Source organism: Perca flavescens, chromosome 6 (genome assembly GCF_004354835.1).
Source record: "Perca flavescens isolate YP-PL-M2 chromosome 6, PFLA_1.0, whole genome shotgun sequence".
NCBI lineage: Eukaryota > Metazoa > Chordata > Actinopteri > Perciformes > Percidae > Perca > Perca flavescens.
This window is the reverse complement of record NC_041336.1, coordinates 24120448-24135204: the sequence shown is the minus strand read 5'-3', so window position 1 is coordinate 24135204 and position 14757 is coordinate 24120448. Positions and strand designations below refer to the sequence as shown.

The window sequence follows — 14757 nt, the reverse complement described above, 5'->3', positions numbered from 1 at the left end:
TGTGTGTGTGTGTGTGTGTGTGTGTGTGTGTGTGTGTGTGTGTGTGTGTGTGTGTGTGTGTGTGTGTGTGTGTGTGTGTGTGTGTGTGTGTGTGTGTGTGTGTGTGTTTTGTAGGGGTGAACAGCCTTTGTCAGTCATTGAGTGCCAACCCGTCCATCTCCAGCAGCCTGGTCCATTTGGACCTCTCAGGGAATGTCTTCCGAGGAGACGACATGCAGGTACAAACACTAATCCATTTAAGAGCTAGTAGCAACAACACTTAATTGATTGAAACGGGGCAGTGCTGCAGTTGTGTGGAGGCATTTTCAGACCGTTACAAATCGGTTAGCATATCACTATCATGATTGACATGATGCATTGACTCAGTAAATTCAACATCTGTTTAGAGCACAGACACAGAGATGTGAGAGAAACTCTCTACTGCGGGGTTACAATCACACACATTTCAGTGATATACTGTATTTATAGCTGGACAAAATCATGATACTGTACATACAGACACAGAAGTTAGTATCATCTGTTGTCCCAAAATGCTGCAGTGACTGAAGATTTAGATGTAAGATTGTTTTAAAGGAATAGTCAGACATTTTTGGAAAACACGCTTAACCCCTTTTTTTTTGCCTAGAGTTACATGAAACGACCAATACCACTCTCATGTCTGTACAGTAAATATGAAGCTAGTGTTAGCAGCTGGTTAGCTTAACTTAGCACTAGAACTTGAAACAGCTACAGTAGCCTCCAAAGTTAACTTATTTACTCAAGCCCCCTCCAGTTGCTTGGCAGCCTCATGGGGACGGCGAGACCCCAGGACCTGCATCTTACCAAGAAATATAACAAAGTTTGAAATCAGAAATGATGGAAAACTATGAATTGGAGAGAAAGTAATAGTGGGATAATAAAAGAGAAAATATGAAATAAAAGACCCTCATTGAAGTTCACAATAGCTACATACATTTGGCAGGAGAAAGCCTTTCTCACCAATGGTCAACAAGACATCGATCTGCTAACATATTCTCCAGAAGATAAGGCCTCATCTTCTCTTTTGTAACAATGTGTGTTATGTTTTGCTTTACATTTAGCATTTCTACCACTTCCTGGGTCAACGCAACAGCCTGGCAAACCTTGACCTCTCCAACACCGACTGCTCATTGGACCAGGTGAGTCAGGAGGCACATGGATATGATACCCTGCCTAATAAAAGATACACATTTTTAACTGAACAGGACCTACAGAATAAGATATTTACTTTCTGTAAACAAAGATGCATTTAGAGTGGTCCGTCATTGTTCTGTATTGTAAGATGAAGTGCCAGCCATTGATATCGGTGTAACAGGGAATGTCCAATCCAATTGTACACACCCACTCAATCTGTGTTGCGGTCTGCTGCTTGTGAAGCGATCTGAATACCGTATGTGATGTATTGATGTGGGTCTGAGAGCCAAATACAGCTTATTGATTAGTCTAAGATGTAGCCAGCTGTCAGCCTGTCACTGAACACATTGATTAGCTCCTAAATCATATTCTGTCTCTCACACGTACAGCCACATATAAATACATTTACACACTTCTAAACACACAACACAGATGCAATGCTTTCCTCTTCGCTCTTTATAAGAGTCATATACAAAATGGCAAGAAGAGTGAGGGTTGGAAGGTGCAACGTTCAGAACTCATTAAGGCACTTTTCCAAATAAAGCATAACAAATGAAACTAGAACTGCAAGCAGTTATGACGGGGTCCGAGCCTCCCGACGCCAGTGGCCCCCGACGCCAGTCGCCCCCGGGGAGAACATGCGAAAGCGGGACCCAAAGCGGGACCCAAAGCGGGACCCAAAGCGGGACCCAAAGCGGGACCCAAAGCGTGACTGTGGGGAGGCAAACGTTGGGAAATATTGAGGCCATTTGCATGCATTCAGTTATTGGCCAAAACACATCATCATTGATTATAGCGCACCCTAAAGGCTGATCTTCACCAAATTTGGTACAGAGCATTGCAGTGGGATGTTGAACAATAATCTCAAGGTTTTTGCTGATAGCATTTCATTTAGCCGACATATTATAAAGTTTGTGTTCGGTAGCTAGCTAGGAAATTTAGTTTGGGCGTCAAATGCGCATACTTTAACGTAGCAAAATTATTTTAATAAATTTTGGTCAGGTCCATCTGGAGGTGCTACCTACCAGGTGTGGTGCAGATCGGTCGCACAGCCTAGGATGAGTTCGAAAAAGTTGGTTTAGCGCATTGCGTGATATTGCGAAAAAAAACTTCTTAGCAGAAAGGGGCGTGTCCTACATCATGTGATTCAGCTTCAGCTGGTATGTGAGGTCCATGAACCATTGTACATCTACCCTGTAAATTTGAAGTTGCTCACATGAGTGTAAGTGGTGAATCCAAATGTGGGTCCCATAGGCCATGCCCACTTTGACCATTCAGTACCCTACTGTAGGGGTGGCCTCAGGAGTGGCCCTAGATGGTACCCTCCAAATAAAAATCGGATGAGCCATTCATGAGATATAAACTTGTTGTACTTGTAGCACCCCCTAGTGGCCAATTTTCATAAAATGTTGGGCACCTCCAGAGGGTCATGGCAAACAAGAATCTAAAGTTTTGCGTTGGTAGCAGTTATTTTGGCCGAGATATGGCAAAGTTAGTGTTCTCATAGTTAGCAAACAAATTTGTTTTTTGCGTAATATGCACAATTTTTATCCTATAAAAATTCTTTTGATACATTTTTGTCAGGTCGGTCTGGAGATGCTACGTGCCAAGTTTCGTGCAGGTCGCTCACACGGTCTAGGAGGAGATTGAAAAAGTAGGTTTTTGATAAATCGCGCTTTTTCACGCATTAAAGTCTAGGCAGAAATGGGCGTGGCCTATAACAGGCTATTCAGTTGGATCCAGGGAACGCGTGGATTTTTTTTCTGCTAAAGCGCCACCTAGTGGTGGAAGTGGGTCAATTGTTGCGGCCTGAGGTCCTTTCGGAGTTTTGGACCAGTCCTGAAAATGGCACCCCCCACCATGTACGGTTTAGGTTGTAGTGGGAGTTTTCGGCAGAAATGATGATGATGATGATGGAAAATAATAATCCTTAGAAAAACAATAGGGTTCCACAGCCCTGCTGTGTGAACGCGGTTCCCAGCCCCCTCGGGCTTGGACCCCTAATAATACTTCAGCTCAGATGTTATGGTGATATATTGTGTGTCTTCCAGGTTTGCTCAGCTCTGCTGCGAGGCTCGGTCGAATACCTCTCTGTTCTTAACGTGTCAAAGAGCATCTTCCCTCACAGGTAAGAGCCATCTGGGTGGTGCTAACAGTGAAAGAGGAAAATAAATGAATTTGATGCTGTAGCTTGAAGGTTGAGATGACATCCAAAGGCATCCCCAACTGCCACCTGCATCTTTTTTCAAAATCAGGGCCTAAATGCAATGTCGATATTGAGTTGCATATATGAAACAGGTCTGAGATCTCCTGTATGTTGTCCTCCATCATGTGCACATTTTTCATGTGGAAAATGGCCCCAGAACCCCACTGAGGCTTTTTTGTGGGTCTCCTTCCCATCTTAATATAGTACTGTCTACATCAAAGTGTCGTTTTGTCTTAAGAGGCAGATTTGACCTGAAATGACTTGTTACAGTAGCTGCTTTTAGCCATACTGTCTGTATGTTGATGTGCGACACCTGCTGGTTACAAAGTGCCATTACAGACATGATTACATTTGGTTGGAACATGATTCGATCGGGTTTGTAAATGTGCATGATTCGAGTGTGTTCAAATTGGAGTGCCTGCATATGTGTGTGAATGTGTAACAGATGGGCGGTGGGTGGAGTTTTTGTTCTCTTTATTATCTTGTTGCAGTGTGCCTCTAGGGGAGTTGAGGACCTCATCAAGGGGAGAGGGCAGCAGATGATGGTGGTGGTGGTGGTGGGGGGTGGGGTTGGGGGGGGGAGAGGGAAGATTAGCAGAGGAAAGGTGAGAGAGAGGAGGAGGCATGGGGAGAGGAGGAGAGAACATAAGTGTACTAAGTGAGTAAACCTTCATTTATATAGCACTTTTTAACACACAGTTACTAAGTGTTTCACAATTACACACATATTTTAAAATAAAAACGCAGCACAATGAGAGAATGGGTTTTTAAAAGCTGCTAAAAAAGAGTCCGAAGTTTCAGCAAATCTGATAATTGGGGAAGATGATTTCAGAGGGTTGGCGCTGAAACAGCAACTGCACTATCAACTTTTGTTTTGCAGTTGAAGTGGAAGGAAATAAAGGGAATGGAGACTTTGTTTTGTGGAGCTGAAACTGTTTCTTCAAGAGGAGATAACAACTAAACTGGGTCACAGGCTTTTAGGATATGGCAAGTGTACTAAAAGCTTACTGCTGGCCTGAACTCAGGTCATCATTGAGCTGTATATGGTGTTGGATCAGAAGAGCTTGAAAGTGTCAAGTCATTGGTGTATCTGTCCGGCATTATTTTATGTCCTGCTCTCTTTTTGTTTCTGTAGGAAAGGCAAAGAGGTGCCTCCGTCGTTTAAGCACTTCTTCAGCAGCGCCATGTCTCTGAGGTCCATCAATGTGTCAGGGACCAAGCTGCCGCCAGAGGCCCTCAAGTGAGAGAACGATTCATTCACATTTAATGTGTCTGAGGAGCTTCTGCCCCACATTCTCTGTGACTGTACATTTTGTTTTTCATCTTCCTTTATTACCTGTATCACCATTTAAAGCTTTAAATTTTTTGACTTTAAGGTACAGTCAGCACAAACTTGTCTTGTCAGCCTATATCACAGTGAGGAGCTGCATTAGAGGACAGCTGCTGCAGCTCTATCTGCCCTAACTGGGGCACTGCAGTTTAATGTTTTTTTTTACTAAAAGTTGTATTTTTTATATTTAAAGGGGTGATGGAATGCAAAACCGAGTTTACCTTGTCATAGTTGAATAACGACAGTTCAGTGGGTAAAATGGGCATACAGAAAACCTCAAAGTCCCATTGATATCCCATTCCTATGCAGATCTCACAATTTGAAACTGCCGCTGAAAACGGGTGAATCCCAACAAAGCTAATAGTTGACGTCAACTCGGTGGCTGTACCTTATTGTACCTTATACAGCGTAGATCTCAGACACTAGTTTAGATGCGCGCTGCTCTGTGTACTTTCACAGGAATTACAAAGAAGAAAGTTTGGAAGTTTTTCAAAGATATTGATAATGAACCACGGTCGTAAATGCAGTGTTCCAGGCTGTACAGGGAATGCTGACACTTTTCACATTTCATCTCAAGCTGCCAGTCGTGGTGCTCCAGGTAAGCGGTAGTTGGTGGTTCAGTTACCCCAGCATAGGTGACTGTGCACTGGTTACAGAGCACCATGAGCTGCCGGTTGTGGAGCTCTGTCAGGTCAGCGGTAGTTGGTGGTCTAGTTACCTCAGAAAAGGTGACTGTGCGCTGGGTACAGAGCACCGCGAGCTGCCACCTTATGTCTCCAGCTTCGCTCGTTGTAAACCAACCAATCAGCACGCAGCTCATCTAAATATTCATGAGCATACCATAAAAGGGAGAAAACCTCTCGTTTCATTCTAGGGCTATTTCAAAGGGTTGCATTAGGGCGCATAGAACAGCACCCGGGCCATTTTCAGCCCAATCAATGTTACATACCCTATTTGGAGACCTTAAGGAACAGTGTGAAATACCCTATATAATCATTCTATCACCCCGTTAAAGTTTGGATCTTGACAGTGGAAAAAAACTAATCTAACAAAATGTATAACCTGTGTAGGGAAGCCTGGATGAATGCTCAGTCTACTAACATTTAGTTACACAATGAAACACTTTCAGGAATCAAAATCTATCTCCTAATACCTTTTTAAAATGATTTAATTATTTGATTCTTTAATTCTTTTTATTTTTTAACTGCATTTTTGTTTTTGTGTGTACATTCTTTTAGAGCTCTCCTGCTTGGCCTGGCCAGTAATCTCAATCTGAAGGAGGTGTCTCTCGACCTCAGCTGCTGTGAGGTAAGTCATTTCCCCTCATAAATCGTTTTATTTAAAGTCTTCTACAATTTGTTCATTTGTGCATGGCTCGTTAGGGATAATTTCCTCGTGGCTGCACTGAAATCAAATCTTAATGTAGCATAGAGCTGAAGCACCTAACAACCATTACAGATGAATAAAGAGTGTTAAGTAAGTAAGTAAAAGTAAGTAAAATGTATTTATATAGCACCTTTCACAGATAAAAATCACAAAGTGCTTCACAATAAAGTGAAGCAATTAAATGTATAACCAAATGCACTGACAACAGTGTTTTTGCAGAGGAGAGTAGAACTAGATCCCACAGCTGTAGTTACATTAAATGCATAGGCACAGGGATGTTGATGATAATGCTGGTAAATATGCTAAGTAAGTAGGGAACACTGTTAAAGCACAATGCTGTGTGTTTATCAAAAGACTGCAACTGGTGGATTTTTGGGGGGCATTGGTTTTGTTTTCTTAATTGTATTCCTTTATTCTTTCTGTGACTCATATTAGCAGCAGCATTTGTGTAAGTGCCGTTGTCCGCTCAAGTTTGGAGAGTGAGGTTTTTAATAGTTTGGAGGTAACACTCATCCAATGCAATCAGCTTTATAGGATCCACTCCAAAACCATTTGACAGGCCAGTGAAACTGTTAAGAGGCTGTATAATGGCATACTTGGCAGAAAGCAGGCGGGGGTGGAGGGGAAGAGATGAACAGAGGGGGAGGAAGGGGGCTTAGTTTCCGTCCCTAATTGTTTCATCACAACTCTCACCCACCCACACGCACCGGCTCCTCGCCTTCATCTACTCTCCTGCTGGAATAGAAAAAGACAGCTTGCTGCAGATTCAATGGGATTGCTAAAGATAACACATGAATGAAAATTACACAGGAAATCCAATTGTAGATTCCCATACAAGTCTTCCCCAACTGAAGCTGCGGGGAAATGATATGTTCCATCCTTTTTTGAGGTCTTAATGAACCGTTTGGTGGCGGCAGCCCAAAACTGCGCTTTGAGTGGGCTGACAGCATGCAAAATAAGGACTGTGTATGTATGTACTGTGACTCTTGTTGAGTGTGTTTGTGCAACTATGTGTGTGTGTCTGTGTCATTGGTGAAGACAGAAGTATGATCATTAAGCATCTGTGTTTTTTGTTGCTGGTAATTGTTGGCTTGGCTCTAAGTTGCTGTTCTCTCCCCCTAATGCTTCTGTAAGCTTGGCCATTGTGTAAGTACCAATGTGCTCATTCTTAATAATTAACATCTCATTCCATTTTTTATTTGCACGTCTGTTTTGGCAGATGCTTTATTTTCTGCTGATCTTATTCTTCCCGGGGGTCCATATTACTATTCTGGATGACATGTGGTGTTTGAAGTTGTGTGTCATTTTCATTGACTGTATGGTCATTTTCCATCACCATGTTAGTCATTTTAACTTAGTCATCGATTATTAGTTGTCTGTGCTTTGAAACCGAATGCTTGTTTCACCTATGCAGATGTTTTTGTATCGAACCATTTGCTTTGTTGTTTTCACAGTATTTGTTCAAACATTTCCACAGTGCAAGCCTTTGTGAAAGCACTGTGACATTTTGCATTCATGGTGGAGTGTTCTCCAAAGCTGTCTTATTCCAGTTAAGGAGTCATGTATTCAAAGTTCTAGTTACATGTACTGTTATTAGATGAATTCAATTCAATTCAATTCAATTTTATTTATAGTATCAAATCATAACAAAAGTTATCTCGAGACACTTTACAGATAGAGTAGGTCTAGACCACACTCTATAAATTCCAAAAGCCCAACAATTACAGTAATTCCCTCAAGAGCAAGCATTAGCAGTGGCTATTGCGACAGTGGCAAGAAAAAACTCCCTTTTAGGAAGAAACCTCGGCAGACCCAGACTCTTGGTAGGCGGTGTCTGACGGGCCGGTTGGGGGCGTGATGAACAGTGGTGATAACAGTCACATTAGAAGTCACATTGACTTTGAAGGTTATCGTGGAAGTTCATGTCATAGCAGGGCACATCGTGTCATACTGAGTAGTGCAGTCTCCTATACCGGATCCTGACTACTCTGTGCGTATGAACATCACAGCAGGGCGTTGCGGGATGTAACGTGGCGCTGCAGAGCACGGGGAGGCTGCGGATGCAGCAGGACGCAGCAGGATGCAGCCGGGAAATGCAGAGAATCGCAGAGCATAGCTCTGCGAAGAAGAAACATAAGGACTCCGGGGAGTAAACTCCCCAGAGCTAGATTAGTAACAAGCATTTCTGGGACAGGATGCATACAAAAGTAACAAGTAGAGATGAGAGAGCAGCTCAGTGTGTCTTAGGGAGGAACAGCCTCCCGGCAGTCTAGAATTGTAATAGCATAACTTAAGAGAGGCAGGTTAAAGAGAGGTGCCTGGTCGGGCTACAACTCCCCCCCAACCGGTCGGGCTGTACTGGACCGCCTCCTCTACTCTCGCTCGATTATTAATTATACAGTATAGAAAAAAACTGATGACTACGAGGAGAAGCAGTGGGCGGGTTAGGTGGACGCTTCAACTCCTCGTCCCCTAACTATAAGCTTTATCAAAGAGGAGGGTTTTCAGTTTACTCCTAAATGTGGTAACGGTGTCTGCCTCTCGAAGCCCGACTGGGAGCTGGTTCCATAATACTGGAGCCTGATAGCTGAAGGCCCTGGCCCCCAGTCTACTTCCAGAGACTCTAGGAACCATAAGTAGCCCCGCATTCTGGGGCGCAGTGCTCTAGTGGGACAATAAGGTACTATGAGCTCTTCTAAGTATGATGGTGCTTGACCATTTAGAGCTTTGTAAGTCAGGAGGAGGATTTTAAATTCAATCCTATATTTCACTGGAAGCCAATGCAGAGAAGCTAATACAGGAGAAATATGATCTCTTCTCTTAGTTCTCGTCAGAACACGTGCTGCAGCATTCTGGATCAGTTGGAGAGTCTTAATGGACTTATTTGGGCAACCTGATAATAAGGAATTGCAGTAATCTAGTCTAGAAGTAACGAATGCATGGACTAGTTTTTCAGCATCGTTTTGAGACAGGATATTCCTAATTTTGGCAATGTTACGAAGATGGAAAAAGGATATTCTTGAGGTTTGTTTTAAGTGGGCGTTGAAGGATATATCCTGATCAAAAATAACTCCTAGATTTCTGACAGTAGTGCTGGAGGCCAGGGTAATACCATCCAGAGTAACTATATCTTTCGAAAACGAAGTTCGGTGCGTTGGTCCTATCACAATAACTTCAGTTTTGTCTGAGTTTAACATCAGGAAATTGTGGGTCATCCAGGATTTTATATCCTCAATACACGTTTGAAGTCTTGCTAACTGACCACTTTCATCTGGCTTAATTGACAGATATAATTGGGTATCGTCTGCGTAACAGTGATAGTTAATCGAGTGTTTCCTAATAATATTACCTAGAGGAAGCATATATAAGGAAAATAGAATTGGTCCAAGCACTGAGCCTTGAGGAACGCCATGGCTAACTTTAGCGTGCTTGGAGGGTTTATCATTAACATTAACAAACTGGGATCGTTCAGAGAAATAGGACTTAAACCAGCTTAGTGCGATTCCTTTAATGCCAACTAAGTGTTCCAGTCTCTGTAACAGGATAGTATGGTCAATAGTGTCAAATGCAGCACTAAGATCTAGTAGAACAAGAATGGAGACAAGTCCTTTGTCTGCAGCAGTTAGAAGGTCGTTAGTAATTTTCACCAGTGCCGTCTCTGTGCTATGATTCTTTCTAAATCCTGATTGAAAATCATCAAATAGACTGTTGCTATGTAGAAAATCACATAACTGATTAGCAACCACCTTCTCAAGGATCTTGGATAGAAAGGGAAGGTTAGATATAGGTCTATAGTTTGCTAAGACCTCAGGGTCTAGGGTGGGTTTTTTTCAGAAGAGGTTTTATCACAGCAATTTTAAATGACTGCGGTACATAACCTGTTAGTAAGGACATGTTGATCATATCTAATAATGAAGTGTTTACCACGGGTAACGCTTCTTTGAGTAGCCTCGTTGGGATGGGGTCTAAGAGACAGGTAGACGGCTTAGCTGAGGATATCTTTAACATTAATTGTTGAAGGTCTATAGGATAAAAGCAGTCCAAGTATATGTCGGGAGTCGTCGTTCTTTCTAGCGGTCCTGCATTTAAAGATGAACTGTTAGAAGTTAAGGGCAAAAGGTGTTGAATTTTATCTCTAATTGTTATAATTTTATCATTAAAGAAGCTCATGAAGTCATCACTACTCAGAGCTAGAGGAATAGATGGCTCAGTAGAGCTGTGGCTATCTGTCAGCCTGGCTACAGTGCTGAAAAGAAAAACCTTGGGTTGTTCTTGTTTTCTTCTATTAATGATGAGTAATAGTCTGATCTGGCCTTTCTTAGGGCCTTCCTATAGGTTTTCAGACTGTCTTGCCATTCAAACGGGATTCCTCCACTTTGGTGGAGCGCCACTTACTTTCGATGTTTCGTGAGATTTGTTTTAATTTGCGAGTTTGGGAGTTATACCAAGGAGCTAATTTTTTTGCTTTATCGTCTTCTTTTTGAGAGGAGCGACAGAGTCTAAGGTCGTCCGTGGGCAAGTCGTAGCACCGTCTACAAATGTATCAATTTGAGAGGGACTGAGGTTAACATAGAGGTCCTCTGTTATGTTAAGGCAAGACATAGACTGGAATGCTGTAGGAATATTTTCCTTAAATTTAGCTATAGCACTGTCAGATAGGCATCTAGTGTAGAAGCTGCTATCTGGTTTAGTATGGTCAGGTAGCAAGAATTCAAAAGTAATTAAAAATGATCTGATAATACCAGATTCTGCTGGAAATATTATTAAATCCTCAATTTCAATACCATATGCCAGCACAAGGTCGAGGGTGTGGTTAAAACAGTGCGTCGCCTTGTGCACACTCTGACTGAAACCGATTGAATCCAGTAATGAGTTGAAAGCAGTAGTAAGGCTATTGCTGTCAACGTCCACATGGATATTAAAATCACCAACAATAAGTACTTTGTCTGATTTAAGGACTACACATGATAAAAACTCTGAGAATTCAGATAAAAATTCAAAATACGGACCTGGAGCTCGGTAGACAACAACAAATATAATTGGCTGTACTGATTTCCGTGTTGGATGTTGAAGATTAAGAACAAGGCTTTCAAAAGAGTTATAATTTAGTTTGGGTTTAGGGTTAATTAACAGGCTTGAATCAAATATGGCTGCAACTCCCCCTCCTCGGCCTAAGCCTCTAGGAATTTGAGTATTAATATGACTGGGAGGGGTGGCTTCATTTAGACTAACATATTCTTCATGGCCCAGCCAGGTTTCAGTAAGACAGAATAGATCAATTTGATTATCAGATATCAATTCATTTACGAGTACTGCTTTAGAAGACAAAGATCTGATATTTAGTAATCCAACAGGCCATATTCTACATTGTGTCACACATACTTTGTGTGTGTGTGTGTCTTCTTGTGTGTGTGTGTGTGTGTGTGTGTGTGTGTGTGTGTGTCTGTGTGTGTGTGATTGGATCTGTGCCTGTGTGTTTCAAATCTGCCCCCCTGTCTTCCCAGTTGCGATCAGGAGGTTCTCAGATCCTTGAAGGTTGCATTGCAGAGATCCCAAACATCTCCAGCCTAGACATCTCTGACAACGGTGAGATAACTTGAACTTTTCAATCCTAACCCTAACCTCATGTTAAATAAATAAATAAAGTTACCAGTTAACCTTATTTTTTTCTAACCATTTTCTCTACCTCCAGGCCTGGACTCAGACCTGTCCACCCTGCTGGTGTGGTTGTCCAAGAACCGATCCATCAGACACCTGTCTCTGGGCAAGAACTTCAACAACATCAAGTCCAAGTAAGAATACAGTACAGACAGGATACCTAAAATTTAAGCAAGTGTCAAGTGTGATCCCAGAACGGGAAAGAACTGAGGCATCTCTTGGACGGTGATAGCAAAGGTGCAACCTGTATTTATTTTTTGTATTGAATCATATCATAACTTTGCTAAAGATACCATTGTTCTGTACATTCTGTACGATACTGTCATATAATTTGTTTTTTTATAGCTCTTATAGTACAAGAGATGGGACGGGAGGGGGAGGGGGGAGGGGGACTTGTTAAACAAAAGTTGTAATGTACTACTTCTGAGTGCAATGAAAAATCAATAAAGACATTGTAAAAAAAAAAAAAATAATAATAATACAATACAGGGCTGTGCACAACTGACATGGTACAGTACAGGGCTAACATAAATCTTAGGGGTTAGCCCCGGGTTTGGTTTGGTTGTGCCTTAGTGTGTCTGTTGTGGATGACCACAGACTGCTCCGTCAGATGCCATTTACACACCAACGTGAAATCAATAGAGTCAAATAGATGGCAGGGTTTGATCTTACAAATGCCACATGGCACTGATCTCTATCTTCCTCCCTGAGCACTGTTGTTGTCCACTACATACTTAGTCAAAGTACATAGTGAGGGGATCAAGATGACCAGAGATCTACAACATGTTGTATTCAAGATGGAATTGCACATAATAATCTAGAAAGAGTATATTCTGTAGATTTTTCTATACTTGAGTATACAGAAAAATCTGTGCAATGCAGTTTTTAAAAGATTGTCCTATATATTTTATTTATACCTATATCTTTCTTCTGCCTAACTTAGAAACCTTGCTCCAGTGTTGGACAGCCTGGTCCACATGATTCAGGAAGAAGAGTCGGTGAGTTTTTAATTTCCTTCTCTGTCTGGCTTTTGTGAGGGACAAGAGATAAATGGTGACGGGGACAGTCCTCCAAACAGATGCTTCAGTTTCAAATCCTGTTATCAGCCAGCATCCAGCTAAAGCAAATCACTGAATCTCCACCAGCTGCTCTACAGCTGACCTCTGACCTCTCCTGCGCAGGGTGGTGTGAATATAATTACCCTACAGTGATCAATAAAGTGTCACATTAAACTGAAACCATGTGGTCTGTGAGAGCTGTACTGAAATATGCATGCTGTTTCACTCCTATAAAGGGTCTGGTGCATACAGCAGTACAAGTACAGCAGTACAAGTACAGTACATCATGGAAACGTCTCACAGGATTATGATCCAAGCATTTAAAACTGACAAAAACTGACAAGACTTTTTTTACTTTACATATCACTGACTGCTATTAAGCACCATCTCAATTCAGAATGTATAAATGAACCAGAGATGATAGCTTAGCTTCTACACTCCCTCCATCCACTGGATTTCTGAAGGGGGAATTATCTAGATATTACAGGGAAGGGGAAGCTATAGTTTTCTTTCTTTGCTCAGAAAACCTGCATGAAATAAAGGCATCTTCTCCAGCTTCTAGCTGCCCCCCCTACTTTCTGTCTCTCAATCCCTCACACTCATTATTTTTTTTTTTATCTCTCTCTCCATCATGGGAGCTGTAACAGATTTTGCCCCGGTGTCTGCCCTTTTTTGTCTGCCACAGAGGCGAATGTGCTAGATTGATGGTCCTTTTGAGCCGCTCTGTGCTGGATCAGTCTCTCTCTTTTTCTCTCTCTTGCTCTCTCTCTCTCTCTCTCTCTCTCTCTCTCTCTCTCTCTCTCTCTCTCTCTCTCTCTCTGTGTCTGTGTGTGAATGAGCTGGTTATCTGGCTGTGCAGGTGGGATCAGAAAGAGAAGGAAAGGAGGGAGAAACTTAATGGATGGGTATTGAAAAAGTGATATGCAGAGGTTAAGGGTTGTAGGTCAGAGGATGTTCATTAGGGGTGGATAATAAGGAATAAAAACAAAAGGTAGGAAGTAAAAATAGCAGATAATATAGTTCTTTTGTAGCTTAGATAAGAGATGATCTCATAGAAGGGTTTGTTGATGAAAGTAGCTGTGGTGCATGGATTTCTATGGATCAAGGATGTAATGTGTGCGCCACGCATGTGTTTAGAGTGTGCATTTTATCCTGTCTCGCTATGTGTGTGTTGGAGAAAGACAAGTGTGTAACCACTCTCTTGGGTATCTTTCAACCAGAGCTGACGTGCAAACACAGATAAGTGAAGGCCTGTAGTGATAAAAATTTCAAATTTTGTTCAGCAGCACATTTTTCCTCTTTCGCCTGTGTATAACCAGGAACACAGAATAATTATAACACACAAAATAACAACTCCAGGCAGCACCCTGTTGTGTTTCTGTGTCCTGGCCTGAGTCCAGACAGATAGATCTCAGATACCGCACGGCTGCCTGAATATAAACAGATACACCGTGTTTCAGAAAATATTGATATCACTCTTATATTTGTGCAGAAAGAGCTTAGTGATGACTGGATACCAATGTAAACAGCTAGCCTTGCTCTGACCAAAGGGAACCAAATCTGCCTTCCAACACCTGGACTATGTCTTGAACTAGTATCTTTCTGCTCAGCTGGTTACCTGTAAACCACATGGTGAGGATGAGACTGGGAACAATTAGTTTCACACTAGTTTCACACTTAAAAGATACTGTGAGGCTGCTTAATTACAATTGGACATAGCCAGGTTAGCGGTTTCCTTGTTTGTTTGTTTTTATTCTAAGCTAAGATAATATATGATAAAGATGGTTTTATTAAACAAGGCTTGTATGCGTACACAGGGTAATGATTTCACAATTTGAGTATTAATAAAGGCTGAGAATCCGAGGCCCTGAAAGTCATTTGCCTTAGCCATTGGAAGGGACAGGACTTAAAATTACTTTTGTCAGCAAAACATACAGATGTTACCATTATATACTTCCCTTTTTCTG

General features: G+C 41.9%; 1 protein-coding gene across 2 annotated transcripts in view; it reads left to right on the top strand.

Moving 5' to 3' along the window:
• The window catches only part of LOC114556872 (F-actin-uncapping protein LRRC16A), an 86747-nt gene that overhangs the window by 53252 nt on the left and 18738 nt on the right, over nucleotides 1-14757 (top strand). For both annotated transcript variants that reach the window (XM_028579968.1, XM_028579967.1), the window contains exons 13-20: nucleotides 115-218; nucleotides 1080-1157; nucleotides 3204-3280; nucleotides 4494-4598; nucleotides 5927-5996; nucleotides 11579-11660; nucleotides 11767-11866; nucleotides 12676-12730. In XM_028579968.1, the coding sequence (XP_028435769.1) occupies nucleotides 115-218; nucleotides 1080-1157; nucleotides 3204-3280; nucleotides 4494-4598; nucleotides 5927-5996; nucleotides 11579-11660; nucleotides 11767-11866; nucleotides 12676-12730 (671 nt within the window). The remainder of the gene's footprint in view (nucleotides 1-114; nucleotides 219-1079; nucleotides 1158-3203; nucleotides 3281-4493; nucleotides 4599-5926; nucleotides 5997-11578; nucleotides 11661-11766; nucleotides 11867-12675; nucleotides 12731-14757) is intronic.